The 15,341-nt window shown below is 41.2% G+C and overlaps 1 protein-coding gene and 1 pseudogene across 2 annotated transcripts; one reads left to right on the top strand and one right to left on the bottom strand.

The window, feature by feature from the left end:
- Nucleotides 1-2,693: 2,693 nt before the first annotated feature.
- Nucleotides 2,694-12,935, top strand: gmppb (GDP-mannose pyrophosphorylase B). Of its 2 annotated transcripts, XM_085274575.1 has the most exons (11): nucleotides 2,694-2,846; nucleotides 4,381-4,564; nucleotides 4,656-4,736; nucleotides 5,715-5,763; nucleotides 5,906-6,048; nucleotides 6,189-6,347; nucleotides 6,962-7,040; nucleotides 7,490-7,507; nucleotides 8,920-9,047; nucleotides 9,131-9,313; nucleotides 9,823-12,935. In XM_085274575.1, the coding sequence occupies exons 2-11, from the start codon at nucleotides 4,436-4,438 to the stop codon at nucleotides 9,952-9,954; spliced, it is 1,101 nt and encodes a 366-aa protein (XP_085130701.1). In that variant the 5' UTR covers nucleotides 2,694-2,846; nucleotides 4,381-4,435; the 3' UTR covers nucleotides 9,955-12,935. The 2 variants fall into 2 exon arrangements, with proteins under 2 accessions (XP_085130701.1, XP_085130702.1); XM_085274576.1 differs by lacking the exon at nucleotides 7,490-7,507.
- An 867-nt stretch (nucleotides 12,936-13,802) lies between these two features.
- Nucleotides 13,803-15,217, bottom strand: LOC146574688 (zinc-binding protein A33-like; annotated as a pseudogene).
- Nucleotides 15,218-15,341: the final 124 nt, after the last annotated feature.

Below are 15,341 nucleotides of genomic sequence, written 5' to 3'. Positions count from 1 at the left end.
TTGATTAGCTTGACAGACTGGTGGGTGGAGGTGCAGCAGTTGGTGTACAGGGAGAAGAGCAGGGGAGAAAGAACACAGCCCTGAGGGGAGCCGGTGCTGATGGTCCGGGAGTCCGAGACATTCTTTCCCAGCCTCACATGCTGCTTCCTGTCCGACAGGAAGTCAGTGATCCACCGGCAGATGGGATCAGGCACATTCATCTGGGAAAGCTTGCCTCGGAGATGGTCTGGAAGGATGGTGTTGAAGGCAGAGCTGAAGTCCACAAACAGGATCCTGGCGTAGGTTCCTGGGGAGTCCAGATGCTGCAGGATGAAGTGTAGGGCCATGTTGATGGCGTCATCTACAGACCTGTTGGCTCTGTATGCAAACTGCAGGGGGTCCAGGAGGGGGGCCGTGAGGGTCTTGAGATGGGAGAGAACCAGGCGCTCAAAAGACTTCATGACCACAGATGTCAGAGCCACGGGTCTGTAGTCATCTAGTCCAGTGATCCTAGGTTTCTTGGGGACAGGGATTATGGTAGAGGACTTGAAGCAGGCAGACACATGACATGCCTGCAGTGAGGAGTTGAAAATGCCAGAAAACACTGGGGCCAGCTCGTTTGCACAGTGTCTGAGGGTGGCAGGAGACACACTGTCTGGGCCGGGAGCTTTTCGAGCATTCAGACTCATAAACTGCTTCCTCACATCTGCCTCATGAATATGAAGAGTTGTGGTGGGAGGAGGTGGTGTGAAATCCTCTTTTGTGTGGGGTGAGGAGGGGGGTGTTGTAGGTGAAGCGTTTGAAGGTGGTGATGGCTCTATGGAGGGGGGAGAGGTGGGGGAATTAGTGTCTAAAGTGCTTCTATTGTTGGGGCCGTTGGAGGTGTGAAGGCTGCCTGATGGCTCGTCAAAACGGCAGTAAAAGTCGTTAAGGGTGTTGGCCAAGAGCAAGTCATCAGTGGAGTGGGGGGTTTTAGGCTTGTAGTTTGTGATATTCCTAAAACCTTTCCACACAGAGGCCGAGTCATTCTCTGAGATCTGCTGCTGCATCTTCTCAGAGTGCTGATGTTTAGCAATGTCCACTTCTTTAGTGAACCTGTACTTGGCCTCTCTGTAGCAGTCCCTGTTTCCGCTTCTGAACGCCTTTCTCTTTTCCAGCCACAGCTTTTTGAGTTTAGGAGTAAACCAGGGTTTGTCATTGTTATAACTCACCCTGGTGTGTGATGGCACAATCCTGTCCTCACAGAAGTGGATATAGGAGGTGACAGTGTCCGTAAACTCGTCCAAGCTGTTAGAAGCAGCCTTCATTGTGTCCCAGTCTGTGGACTCCAAACACGTGCGAAGCTCCTCCACGGCCTCGTTGCTCCACAGTTTTTTTGTCCTCACGACAGGTTTGGAGAGCTTCAGCCTCTGTCTGTACGCGGGGATTAGGTGTGATAAAACCACTGCTCATGACCTGTCCAATACAGTCCCAACAGTGAAGTATGGTGGTGGCAGCATCATGCTGTGGGGGTGTTTTTCAGCTGCAAGGACAGGACGACTGGTTGCAATCAAGGGAAAGATGAATGTGGCCAAGTACAGGGATATCCTGAACGAAAACCTTCTCCCAAGTACTGGGGTCCTCAGACTGGGTGAAGGTTTACCTTCCAACAAGACAATGACTCTAAGCACTTCTACTAAATACTGAGCGAAGGGTCTGAATACTTAGGACCATGTGATATTTCAGTTTTTCTTTTTTAATAAATCTGCAAAAATGTCAACAATTCTGTGTTTTTTCTGTCAATGTGGAGTGCTGTGTGTACATTATTGAGGAAAAAAATGAACTTAAATAATTTTAGCAAATGGTTGCTTTATAACAAAGAGTGTAAAAATTATTACTGAATACTTTCCGTACCCACTGTATGTGATAATTATTATGGGTAAATTCTTCATTCATAAATGTCGATTTCTGAATATAAAGCCGTCCTTTTTCACCTTTCACAAAGAACTGTGCCTCTTCCTGTCATCTGTAAAGTTTATGGACAAAAAACAAACAGTGGATCTGCATCATATGGTTAATGAACTAAAGCTTTTAGAAAACCCCAAGGTTATAATTTTATTATATGACTTTTAATTTAAATTTTTGTTAATTTTATTTATTTCTTTAGTTGCTTATTTTTAATTTATTTTCATTATCTGTCTTTTATGACATCCTGTCGTGGTATTATCTGAAGTTGGAAAAAGTATTTGGCAATATTGCCATATTTGTTATACTTGTCTATGGAAGCCAGTTTCCGCTACTAAAAAAACAAAACAAAAACAAGTATCCATAACTCAAAATTTCGAGAAACACAAGTCGAAATTTCGAGAAACATAGCGAGTTAAGGATCCCCTTCTTTTTTTTGTGGCGGAAGTATGGAAGTATGGGCTTCCATACTTGTTAAATTTGTTTAATTAATATATATATATATATATATATATATATATATATTCTTGTTTTTTGTCCAGTAAAATTAAACTGGGTTTAACCAAATTTTCTTGAACTAGTCCATTAGTTGCACACAAGTTTTCAAAAAGTCTGTATGCACGGGATTTATCGATTTTCACTTTATTTATTTATTTGTATTCCACTATTCTCATTTAACTTTAAGACCAAGAAACCTTGTCCTATTATTAGTCTGTGGATAGAAATGCTGCAATAAGCCCGATTTTAAAATGACTCTTATTCTGAAACGCTTCACCGGATAAGCTATGTCACGTCGAACGAATTGATTGGCTGTCTCATGCACCGGAAGCCAAACAAGGATTCGGCGTTTTGATGATCTTACGTGTCATTTCCAGAGTGTCAGTGATTCAGACCGGCTGTAGACTATTAACGAAAAAACCCAGGTGAGTTTTCTTCGTTTTCATTTACTCTCACGCTGTTCGCAGACTTTAAAACCTGAGCACTAACCAGCTCCTTGTCGATTTGTGTTCATTGTAGATAAATAAAGTCAGCTCTGTCAGCTGACGTTAGCTATTTAGAGGCACTGTAAGTTCACTACAAACCAAAACATGATCATTGTCACATTTTATCTCACTGTTTCCCTTAAAAGTTAATTCATTTACGATAAGTGCTGATGTAATCTGTATAAAACGCAATATCCTTAACAGGTTGTTTTAGTAGTACCCGTTAGTTCTACCTGTTTTAATCTGTGTTTATTCCCATGTGTATCCTCGTTTTATCGCCTCTTTGTGTTGGTTGGTTCTTTGGTTTGTTTTTCGACACTTTTCAGGGACGTAAATATCACCCTATCACGTGTTCCAGACCGCCTGATAGAATGAATGAATGAAATCTGTTGATCTGAGGCGACACCATGACCTCTTCTTGTTCTTCCTCTTCTTTTTCTTCCCGACGCCACAGTGTTTGCCACAGCGATCTGCTGTCACACCAGCCATCAACATGTCATCACTACAGCTTTAAATGTTCTCTGTGCTCTTGCTCTTTTCCATCTGCCTGAAAGCTCGATATTTAACATCCTTTGTCCAGTTTATCTACTATCCCGCCTCTTGTATTTCTAACTTTGTCTCCAAACCACTTCTGCCTGAGCTCTCCCTCTGATACTCCCTCCCAATGGAAGTCTGAGCATCTTGATCTTTATCGCCTCCATGTCATTGGCTAATAATTAAGTTGAATTTAATGCAGCCAAAAAGGTAGCAAATGCCTGAATTACTGCATCCAAAAGAGTAAATGCAGTAACAAAATCACCATCACTGTGATTTTTATTGTATTATTTACTCAAGTGTACAACTTTGTAAAAAGCCATTTACTTTTATTCAAGGCCAGTAGATATCAGGAAAATGCTCAGACGTCTGTAACACAGATTCTTTGCTTTAACTGTAAGTGGACCAGACATGTTTACATATATAGTTACTCTAAGAAGGTCCATTTTGAATCAGGAAGACCCTGACCTAAGTTAAACACGTTAAAATAACAGTGCAGAAGTTTAGTAAGTAAGAATATAAATAAAACAAAGTGGAATTTAATCATCCATTTTCTTCTTTTCATACTATTCACCTTTCCACCCTGAATAGAATTGTGTAGTAAAATGGCTCAATAAAAATGCGACAAACCAAAGTAAACAACACAGTGGATCAGGAAATAGTCTCTGATTTGCTTATTTGTGTTTCTGTCCCCGATCACAACGTCTCCACTCTCATGTGTACATAAATGTTATATTTTTATACTTTAGGAGGGCAAAGAAGTTCACATTTAGAGGTCAGAGAGGGAGAGAATAATTTTCTTCAAAGTAAAAAAGTGACTGTATTTGAAAGTCACTTTTAATTTTAAATCCAAAACAGAAACGAGCATGACTGATTTTTTTCTGTCCTTCCTTTAGAAAATGTCTGATTTTAATGATGAATGTGAATCTGGTCTTTTCAGGGCATCAGCATCTGGTTATTGATGAACTTGGGTAACTGTTGGTAACGGCAGAATCATGAAGGCTTTGATCCTAGTGGGGGGGTACGGGACCCGACTGCGACCGCTCACCCTGAGCGTCCCAAAACCCCTCGTGGAGTTCTGCAACAAACCCATCCTGCTGCACCAGGTGGAGGCACTGGTGAAAGTAAGGCATGGATATCAATGAGGATTTAATGATGCTACTGAGAGGTTATTTTGTGTTGTAGTCATGAGTCACTGTCTCTGTGTGTTTTCAGGCTGGGGTGGACCATGTGGTTCTGGCAGTGAGCTACATGTCAGAGCTGCTGGAAAGAGAGATGAGAGTGCAGGAGCAGAGAGTACGTACAACAACCTGCACTGCTACAGCAAAAACCACCAGGTTTCTCCTGCATGGAGGCTATATGATGGATTTATTAATCAGGATTTCATTTACTGAGGTGTAAATGTGCACAACAGTCACTGTTGAGTATGTTTGGATCCCTTTTCAAGAAACTTTCGGCATCTCTGCTTCTTATTTTTCTTGTTCTAGTGTATCCAGGATATTCAGAAAGTCAGTAACAGGTTTTAGGTTCAAGATTTCCAATCAATTGGTCTGAATTTAGAAGCTAAGTCATCCTCAAAGGATAGCTAATTATTCTGAGATTGTGTTTGATGCAGTTCCAGCCTGCAGTTTTAATTTTTCTATGGACTGTTTACCTGTGTGGAGAAATTTGATCATATGTGATTGGTCAGTATAATATTGGGACTATAAGTGGAATAAAACAGAAAAAAAAAATCTTTAGATAGATTTATAGTGATTAGTTGCGTGTCTCATCTGTGGTTTGTAGTTTGAAGGAAACATCTTTGTGACAGAGGTGTGGTCCCTGGCTCAGCTGCAGGGGAGGAGTGGTGGTGCAGTGAGCTCAAGGGGGCGGTACTGGGAGGCAGGTGAGCCACTGACTGGCGATTGACTGATGACGGTGTCTCTTTCCTTTTCTCTATATAGTGAAGGCAGAGTCGAGCAGGGAGAGAGAGAGTTGGACTGGAACGGACTGTTTCCCTTGAATGCAGAATTGTCAATAAAACACAACACTCGTGAGCACAGTCACCGTGTGTGTCGTGTACTTTACAATCTTTAATCAGCGTGACTTCCGTGTTGTGCTTGAACAGGACCTCAAAGACTCGGTTGTTGGACTTGTTGGATTTCTGTATCTCTGGTCACATGTTAGGAAATAGATTGAGGAGACATTCATTTGGATTCATGTGTGATGTGGTGTGATTCCTAACTGAGCCCAAACATTAAAGTTGAACCTGTCTGTTTTTTGTTTTTTTCTCAGCTCGGGATTCGTATCTCTCTGTCTCATGAGAAGGAGCCTCTGGGAACAGGTGAGCTTGTCTTTACTACAGACAGATCCAGATAAGCGTAAATGGCTCTCTGCAAGTATCCAGTAATTCAACATCGATTAACTCGTCTTTTAAAAACCATAGTAAATTATTGTGAACCATATAAAACTATGTTTGTGCACAGCGGGTCCCCTGGCGTTGGCTCGAGACTTGCTGAATGATGACAGTGAGCCGTTCTTCGTTCTCAACTCAGACGTCATCTGTGATTTTCCGTTCAAAGATCTGCTGCAGTTCCACCGCAACCACGGCAAGGAGGGAACCATTGTGGTGAGAGAGACTGTCCAAGTATTTCCTATGCTTAGCTGCTGCATATTGACAGGTTTTTATTAGTTTTAGGTGGTATAAGGGAAGCTTACTACTGTGGGGTCATACTCTGTGTGTGCGTGTGTGTGCGTGCATGCATGAAGGTAACACGGGTGGAAGAGCCCTCTAAGTACGGTGTGGTGGTGTATGAGGCGGACAGCGGGAGGATCCATCGCTTTGTGGAGAAACCACAGGTCTTTGTCTCCAACAAAATTAATGCCGGCATGTACATCTTCAATCCCAGCATGCTCAGCAGGATCCAGGTGAGGAGGCTCTCGCACTCACTCATAGTGTCGATGTTAGTGTGTTATTTAGTAACAGACTCAGTGTTTCCCACAGATGGACTTTACCTTGGTGGGCCAGCCTGTTAGTATCTGGTATTATTGAAGACTGAAAGCTGAAAGGGAGCTCCCTTTCAGCTTTCAGTCTTCAATCCAAACTTTCAGCCTTAGTTTGGATCAGAGCGAAGAATGCATCTGGGTCACTGTTCAGCCTATCATTGTGGCAGTCACTGATATCATTCAGCTTCTTGATCAGAGCTCATCCTAGATTCAGATGTACTCAGACTTCACTATCTTGGACTGTAGCTAGTGATTGCAGTCCTCCTGCTCTGAATATCTCCTGCGAGACCCTGGGTCACTCTAACCCGAGCCTACAACAGGTTTGCATCTCTGAGGTTGAAGAGCAGACTACAAGAACTACAGCCACCAGCTCCTCTTCAACATGGTGGAGTTTAAATCTGCCAGCAGGATGAGACTCACTGGAGAGGCACCTGATTATGTGTGAATCTGTGGGAAACACTGAGTCTGAAGACACTATAGTTTTGTGTATTTTTTTGGATCATGTTCATGACTTTTTTTATGCATTCTTTTTGCAGCTGAGACCAACATCCATTGAAAAAGAAATATTTCCTGTCATGGCAGGGGAGGGACAGCTGTATGCCATGGAGCTGCAAGGTAACTAATACTAATATTAAGACTGCAGTACTACAGCACAGGACTCTTCTCCTCCAGTGGCGTAGTGGTCAAAAAGTCACTGGTTTGATTCCAGCTGGAGACACAAATCCTCTTTGGGGTTGCGTCAGAAAGGGCATCCTGCGTTTAAAGAAAATCTGCCAAATCAGACATGTAGAGCTGCCCACTGTGGCGACCACTGGTGGCAGGGAAGCAGCCGAAAGTAGCTTCCGCTACAGCACAGGACTGTAAAGCTGCATGTGAGATCTGAACATTCAGCTTTTGCCCAAAATAGGGGCCCGTGGAGAAGATTGTATTAATCAAAATGATGCAAGTCAGTTCATAAAAGTATACAGTGGTGACCTCACCTTTTTCTTAACACAGCAGTAGGATCAGTAGGATGGAAATGTATGGTTTGAAGCTGACCTGTGTGCTTGATCTGGTCTCTGCAGCTCACAGCTCCACCAGACGTAAGTGTTTGGGCTTTTCGTGTAGGTCTGGAGAGGAAACGTTTGCAGAAAAGCACCACTAACCTTTATGCTCAGACCTAAAGGTTCTCTAGAGTTCTGATACAGATGTTTAAAAAGAAAAACTCCAACAAAAAACATAAGAGCTCACCAGCAGGAGGAATCACTTGTTGGTGCTTCTCTACATCCTCATTCCTCTCTGAGATCCTTTGGCTTTGCTGAAACAGTGGAACCACGTAGTGAAACCTCCACCCCATCCTGACCTGTAGTCCAGGCAGGCTTACTGGTCCCAGTCAGTAGTGGATTTCCCTTTAGAAGATGATGTGATTCATCATGTTTAAGTAGTAACAGAAGGTCCTCGAGATTAGCGGCGAAGCATTTACAAAACTTAAGAATCACAGGATAAATAAAAAAAGATGGGCTTGATTTGTTCTTTAAATTTTCTTAGAGGAGTAGGAATTTGTACAAGTGACCTAAATTCTGTTTTGTCTTTGTAATAAATATGGACAAACCTATGTCGGCCTAAAAGGCTAAATAAATTCATTACATTTTAATAACTGAGCTCTGGCTAGTTTATGCTTGAATAAATAAATAAATTCAGGTTAAATCTGTATGTTAATCAGAAACCCTGATGTTTTTTTTTTTTTTTTATGATGCTGGTGCTCGTAAAAACCCTGATTAATGTTGTTCGTACCAGTCGTGCTTTCCTGTGTTTTTATTCAGGTGTTTGGATTAATCTTTTTTTCAGGATTGGTATTTATTGAATTATGAATTGATGGTGATTTTTCTCCCTCTTTTTTGTTTTTTTTGTTTTTAACAGAGATCTGTAGAAAATCCATCAGTCTTTCCAGTGAAAATGTGGCTTTTTTTAACCCACTGAACTGCATTTTCAGTTTTTAGTTTAAATCTGTATCTCTGCTTGTCCTGGTTTCCACTTTTGCCCCCACAGCCTAACCAACGGTAAGGGGGTGACACCATGTTGCAGTGGTTAGCACTGTTAGACGCTGGGTTCGAACCTTCTGGTTGATTTCTGTGTGTTTGTTTGCTCCTGAAATTCATAGACTGCGGTCATACTTGTTAGGTTATAACTGGTGATTTTGGTGGCCGTAGGATTAGATGTGAGGGGGCCTGTTTGCCCCGGTGTTCTCCGCCTCTTCTCTCTTGATCCTGCCCCCTCACAACACTTAGCTGGATATTTGGTTGAGGCAGATGAATGATTTGTGCAGCTATTAGAACAAATGCTGAAAACTCTGCTGGCAGTTATGTAAAATTTATGGCAGAGTTTGCAGTCAGCAGATTAATGTCTGCCTCTTACTGTGACCTCATTATTCAGTGAGTCACCTGTTAAAGATCACTAGGAGCTGCCTGGTTGTTTTCAGGCTTTCACCTTCCACCCTCTGTCTGTCTGTCTGCAGGTTTCTGGATGGACATCGGCCAGCCTAAAGACTTCCTGACAGGGATGTGTATGTACCTCCAGTCAGTACGACAACACGCACCTGAGAGATTACGCACAGGCCCCGGTTTCCTCGGCAACGTCTTGGTTGTGAGTGCACTTTGTTGATGTGACATCAAAATAAGGGCTTGTACTTCATGATAATGATGATCCCCATTTCTTCTTCTCTGAAGGATCCCACAGCACAGATCGGGGAGAACTGCACCATCGGCCCGAATGTTACCATCGGCGCCGGCGTTGTCGTGGAGGACGGCGTGAGGATAAAGAGGTGCACGGTGCTGAAAGGGTCAAGGGTTCGATCGCACTCGTGGCTGGAGAGCTGCATCGTGGGGTGGAGCTCGTCAGTCGGCCAGTGGGTGAGTGGGAAAGATGTGTGGACGTTCTTGGTTCATTCATTTATTGTGAGACGCAGCTAATTGTGTCTCTGTCTGTTTAACAGCAGATCTCACTTGTGGTGATATTTGTACTCTATAACTTAGCCTAGTTATTTTCTTTTTTTCTTTTTAGACCTTGTATCTGCTTACGCGCTCATGGATATAATTTATTGGAATTGCTCAAACTTGTCTGTTTGTTTTGTTTGTTTTGTTTGTTTTGTTTGCTTTGTTTGTTTTGTTTTTTTGTCTTAAAGTAATAACCAAATGGGACTTTTGGCCAACTTCACAGTTCACTATTATATCTGTCCTTTTCACATAACTTATAGTAGCTAACGCCAGAGAAGCAGTAGGAGAACAGGAGTACCGAAGGCTGTGGCAGCCGTACTCTTTCTGCTGTCTACTTAAATCCTCTGTTTCATCTCGTACAGCACATGCACAAAGACTTGTCACGTGCGATGGTAGATGACTTGTGTCTTAATGTGCATCCTCAGGTGCGTATGGAGAATGTGACGGTGCTGGGGGAGGACGTGATCGTCAATGATGAGCTTTACCTGAACGGTGCCAACGTCCTGCCTCACAAATCCATCAACGAGTCAGTCCCGGAGCCGCGAATCATCATGTAGCGTCAGGTGGAGGAAAAATCCCAGCGCCTTTTATATGAAGACTATGAGGAAGACCCAAACTGTGCCAGAGAAGAGGGAGGGACATTCAGGCAGTTGAATGGAAGCAGCAGGAGGAGGAAGAACAAAAGGCTTCTTTGTCTTTCTTTTTATAAATTAATTTGGACTTGTTTTAGCCCTGCTTGGCTGCATTTGTCAGAAAAGGTGACGTGTGTCAAGGAAGGTTTCTTAAAGTACTGACAGGTCAAACTCTCATGTTGGCAAATATGAGAAAAGTCGAGAGAGGGGGCTTCTTGGAGTAAAGATCAGTATACTGAGACGGAAGGGGGAAGTGGGTGTGTGAATATATGAACACTGCTGGTTAGATTTACTATGCATTTACACTTCCTGAAAAGAACAATCAAACCACAGCTACAGGTTGATGTCATGACTGATGCTCAGATTCTGATCTGACTTATTGTGAAACATAATGCAGTATTGGTCACAGTTAAAGGTCCAGTGTGTAGGATTTCTGATGCTCCATTAACATAAATGTAATCCAGGATTTATAACTAGTGTTTCTACTGAAGACCAAAAAGGACAAACGGCACTGGCTATAAGTAAATGGAACTGAAGGTGCTCCTACATTGTTGTAAACAATAGACTGTATATCAAAGATGGACAATGCCACCACTGTTTGCTTGTGGAGGCTGCCACGTTTTTGTTTTTGTTTTGTTTTTTTTGGAAGTAGAATATTTACTTACACAAAAGTGTGAAGTTGTGAGCTGGGTCCAGCAGAGGTGAAGACTAGGAAAGAGATGAGACCAGTGTCAGCACACTGTTTAATCCACGCCACACCCCAATTTTAAACCTTGGCAAAATCTTAATGGTTGTATTATATTTAAATATATTAAAATCACTGTCCGTACAGTTGTTACCAACCTGCAAATGTGTTTATTTCTGCTCTTGTTGGAAACAAAGGGCGATTCAGTATCTTGCAATCTACAACTTCACCACTAGATGTCACTAATTCCTACACATTGGTCCTTTAAAGCCATAGCAGTTTATTATTGAGGGCAGCAGAGCAAGCTGTAAGCAACTTCATGGAAATGTGAATGTTTTGAGTTGGAAGTCATGTTTGCATCCACCTGAATGTAATTGACATCAAATAACACTCAATAATTTGATTTGTTTTTATACGGAAATACCAATGACTGCAGCTTTAATCATGGGAAATGTTGGTTATGTCTTGTGTTCTTGATGAGCTTTCCAAGTTTCTCTGTTCTTTGAAACGTTTTGTTTCAATGTCAGACGAGTTAATGATCATCAATATGTGCTCCAATACTGTAGTGGGTGAGCTGACAACTTTATAATGTGGACAACTTTAGTCTTTAAGATTAATTTTACATTATAAATAAATATACAGCGCTGTCTAAAAGTTCCTACTCCACATGAAGTAAGCAGTTTTGTCACAAATTAGGCAATGGCCATCAGATGCAATAATCCTCTTAAAGGTGAGAAAAGCAGATAAGGAAAGGTTTTCAGTATACTAAAAAAAACTTCAAAGGAACAGGAGTATAAGTCATTGCTTCCTGTCAGGGTTTTCAGAGTAAAAATACTTAGATTGTAAATTAGCTTTCAGCCTCGAGGAGAAGACTCAGCCTAATTTAGGACCAGTTTCTTGCATTATCACCAAAAATAATAGTCCTGAGGCCAAAAAGATGGAAAGCGCATGGCACCATGAAATTACTGGACCTTAAGTTGGAACCACTGACATCACTGAAGTCCACCAATGACTGACAGATTTCTTTCCAACTAAAAGTAGGGGCGTGACTCCAAAAGATCATCATATAATCTCATGACCAGACTGCCCAAAACTAAACAAAATGTATCCGACCATCAGAAGTAAACTTTATAAACTTCATGAATTTGACATTGCATCAGTAAATCATAACATTTTCAGTATCACTAATGTTGACACTCATTCTGTGTTCAGTATTTAATTTGTACAATAATCTGTGTATATAATTAAAGAGACAACTTTCAAACAAATCTAACGCTAACATTTTAGCCATGTGTCATTTACTGCTACTAGCATAAAAATCAGATGATTTTGAGCTTTTACAAACAAATGTAAAGTAAAAGTAAACCGAGCCCAGTGTAAATCCCCTCTGTCATTAGAACTACTGAAACTTTTCTTTGACTTATTTCAGGGTCATAATTAAACACTCACATCCAAATTTCTGAGCCAGAAAGAATCCTTGGAAATGAGAAACCTTCAGTAAAGAACTGTTAATCAGCCCTGTTGTTGGTGTTTTCACATAGCAGTTTCTCCTTAACTGCTGATAAGACAGACATCTCTCCCCTGAGACAGTTTGTAAAAACAAAGTGTTTTAACTTGAAATAATTACACGCCTGAAAATCTTTTAAGGGTATCTGTTCTGCTTTTCTATTTTTTTTTTTTTTTTTAAATGTTACTGGGTCAGATTTTCATATTATATGTGAACAAAATAGACGTTGAAGGTCCAGGGTGTTTTTGTGTTTCTTTACATACTAAATGGGGACAGTTCACAAGCACTGGGTAAACCCCTCTGTAGGCTTCCAAGTGCCAGCCAGTCAGCAGATGAGGGGTTTAAAGTTTGAACTGAGGGGCTGCATAAGGGACTGGAATAAGAAAAATAAGGATTGTTTTTAAACTTTGAATCATTCTGTGATACTGGAGTGGAGTCAAAAAGCATAGAGCAGCAAATTAACAATATAAATGCAACAGGTCGCCTTTAAATAAATGCTCTCCTGTGGGAGGTTACTGAAACTGGTCAACAGGTTAGTCCTGTGTTAGTCCACACTCAGCGCTGGTGTATCGATGTAAAGCAGTGATTCTGCTGTTTGTGGTGAGCACTATTAAGAGCTTAATGTGCAAAAGAGTTTGAGTGAAGGAAGTTGGTCTTTGTAAAAAAATGTTTTTAATTTCTGAAAGGAAAAATATAATCTACTGACCACTGCAACACGTCTGATCTCGTATTATTCGATGTTTAACAGGTGAAGGTCACAGTAAATCTCATGTCAGTGATAAAAATTATCACCACAGTTAGATTCGCCTTCCTGGTCTCTCTGCTTTACCCATGAAATGTAAAGGGCATGAACATGTTTTTCTTAAAACGTCACAAGCCTTTGTGAATGTTCTAATTTTAATTTAGAGATATAAAAACTTTATAGAGTCAAAGGTTGTTTATCATTTTTACCTGATGTACATAACATCTGAAAGAATGTTTTACATTTAAATCCAAATCTGTTGGTTTTACAGACACTTTTGAGCTTCGTTAGATTACTTCACTAGACTACCATAGAAATTGAAATGTATACACAATTACATTTTGTTTTTGCATCTAAAGTATATTTGTATCTAAATAATACCAATTTAAACATTAAATTGCACTAAAAAAGTCATAGCTTTTTATTATTACGTTTAGTAAAAAAACCAACTCTTGCACACTTGACGTTTGGATGGATCAGGGTGTGTACCACACTCAAAAAGTCCCTGTTATTGGTCCAAAAACGAAAAAATATTGATGACACACAGAAATGTAAAACTACATTTTCACAGATACAATTATTAAAGCTTGTAAGACTGACTATTACCAGTTAAGCCAAGTTAGTTTATATGTAGAGCCCATTATCTCGCCTAAAAGGCTTTATAGACACATGACACAGACAAACATATTAAAACAAGAAAGAAAATATACAAGTAATAAAATCTAAAAGGCTTTCAGTGTCTTTTAACATTAAAAGAAAAACCCTAATAAGCTATTGAAATGTTTAAATTCTTAAATAAAACTCATCAAAACTCAGAGATTTCTGAGTGGAAATAAGAGCTAGCTAAACCAAAAACCTGTAGATAAAGAGGGCGTGTGCTGTTCCACTCTCACAGTCACAGGTAAAATCTTCATTGGTACTTTATTGTGCGTGCCAATGTAAGGAAACAGCTTCTCAGTGAAACTGAGTTTGAAGGTGTGTATGTGTGTGCTGGTGTCAAGATCGAAGAATGAGAGTTTCCCTCTGTCACAGTCCAGCTGAACTTTGACCCTCTGGAGCTTCTTCACTGAGAGAAGTTTATCAGGAAGTGGTGAAGCAGCTGCTGTGTATTGTCCATCCTGGAGACATATTTCCCAGAATCCAGTCTGTAATTGTTCTTTTCTCTTAACAGACTCTATTAGCACACCGAGGCACCTGATCCCATCCTTTCTAACCTCAACATGCCAGCTGTGAGTCCCTGAGTCGAAGCCCTCGGAGCCCAGAACAATTGGATGGTGGTCGAACCTCTCTGGATTGTGGGGAAGCTGCTGTCTCTCACCGAGACTCACACTGGTCAGATCTTCTGAGAGGATGAGTTGTTGATGAGCTGTGTTTGGATCCAGAATCACTGGAGTGCAGGAGACCATCTCCTTCATGTTCTTCCAGATGTTGAAGGTTAGGTTGCCCAGGTGTTTGGCCACATCTATCAGAGCTCCTGAGACCACATGTGGTTCCTCCAGCAGGGTGCGCTGCTGGACTCTGTTCACTGCAGGCTTGATGTTTTGCAGAAATGAGACATCTTCAGCTCTCAGGTTCTCCTCTGTGGCTCTGATAGCATCTAAAAGAGCTGCTATTTTTCTGCTCAGAGCCTCCATCTTCTCCTTGATCATCTGACTCTTCTGCTCCTCTTCTGCCCTCAGAGCAGTGATTCTTGCTTTTTCTTCTTCTTGTAGAAACTGGTGCATTTTTGCAAACTTCTCCTTGATCTTCCTCTCTGTGTGAAGGGCCTGGACTTTAATGTGTTCTCTGGTTTGATCAAAGTCTCCTTTAACTATTTTAAAGTGCTTCAGTTTCTCTTTTAAGGGCTGTAGTAACACCTGAAGCACTTTTCTGTGATCCTCCGCAGCTTCTTCGATGGTTCTGAATTTGTGTTTGTTGTGTACTTTTGAATCCCTACAAACAAGACACACTAGCAGCTGATGGTCCAGACAGAAGAGTTTGAGTTTCTCAGAGTGCAGACTGCAGTGAGCCTCTGACTCCAAAGAAGCTTTTTGATTTCTCTCCAGTAAGAAAGCTTCACACAGGTTCTTTAACACCAAGTTACAGGGTGGGTCATCTGACAAATGCAAATTCTGCATTTACGTACTGGTTTCTCCTTCCACCACATTTGCAGGCAGTCTTTACAAAAGCTGTGGCTGCATGACAGCATGATGGGGTCTCTGAAGATGTCATAGCAGATCGAACAAGAGAGATTCATTTCTGACTGAGAGGACATTTTGCCTCTGAGTGAAAAAAAATGCAGCTGGGGTAATTAGAGACTGAAGATGTATCTTGAAACTTACTGTTCTTCCAGCTGTGGCTTCTTTAAAAGTCCTGCTCGTTATATGAAATCAGCAGCA

This window comes from Mchenga conophoros, linkage group LG5 (genome assembly GCF_057382185.1).
Source record: "Mchenga conophoros isolate Kocher_MC1m ecotype Shallow Benthic linkage group LG5, M_conophoros_male_GT1.1, whole genome shotgun sequence".
Lineage (NCBI taxonomy): Eukaryota > Metazoa > Chordata > Actinopteri > Cichliformes > Cichlidae > Mchenga > Mchenga conophoros.
Note: the sequence above shows the minus strand (reverse complement) of the source record. Positions and strands in the feature narration are given on the sequence as shown.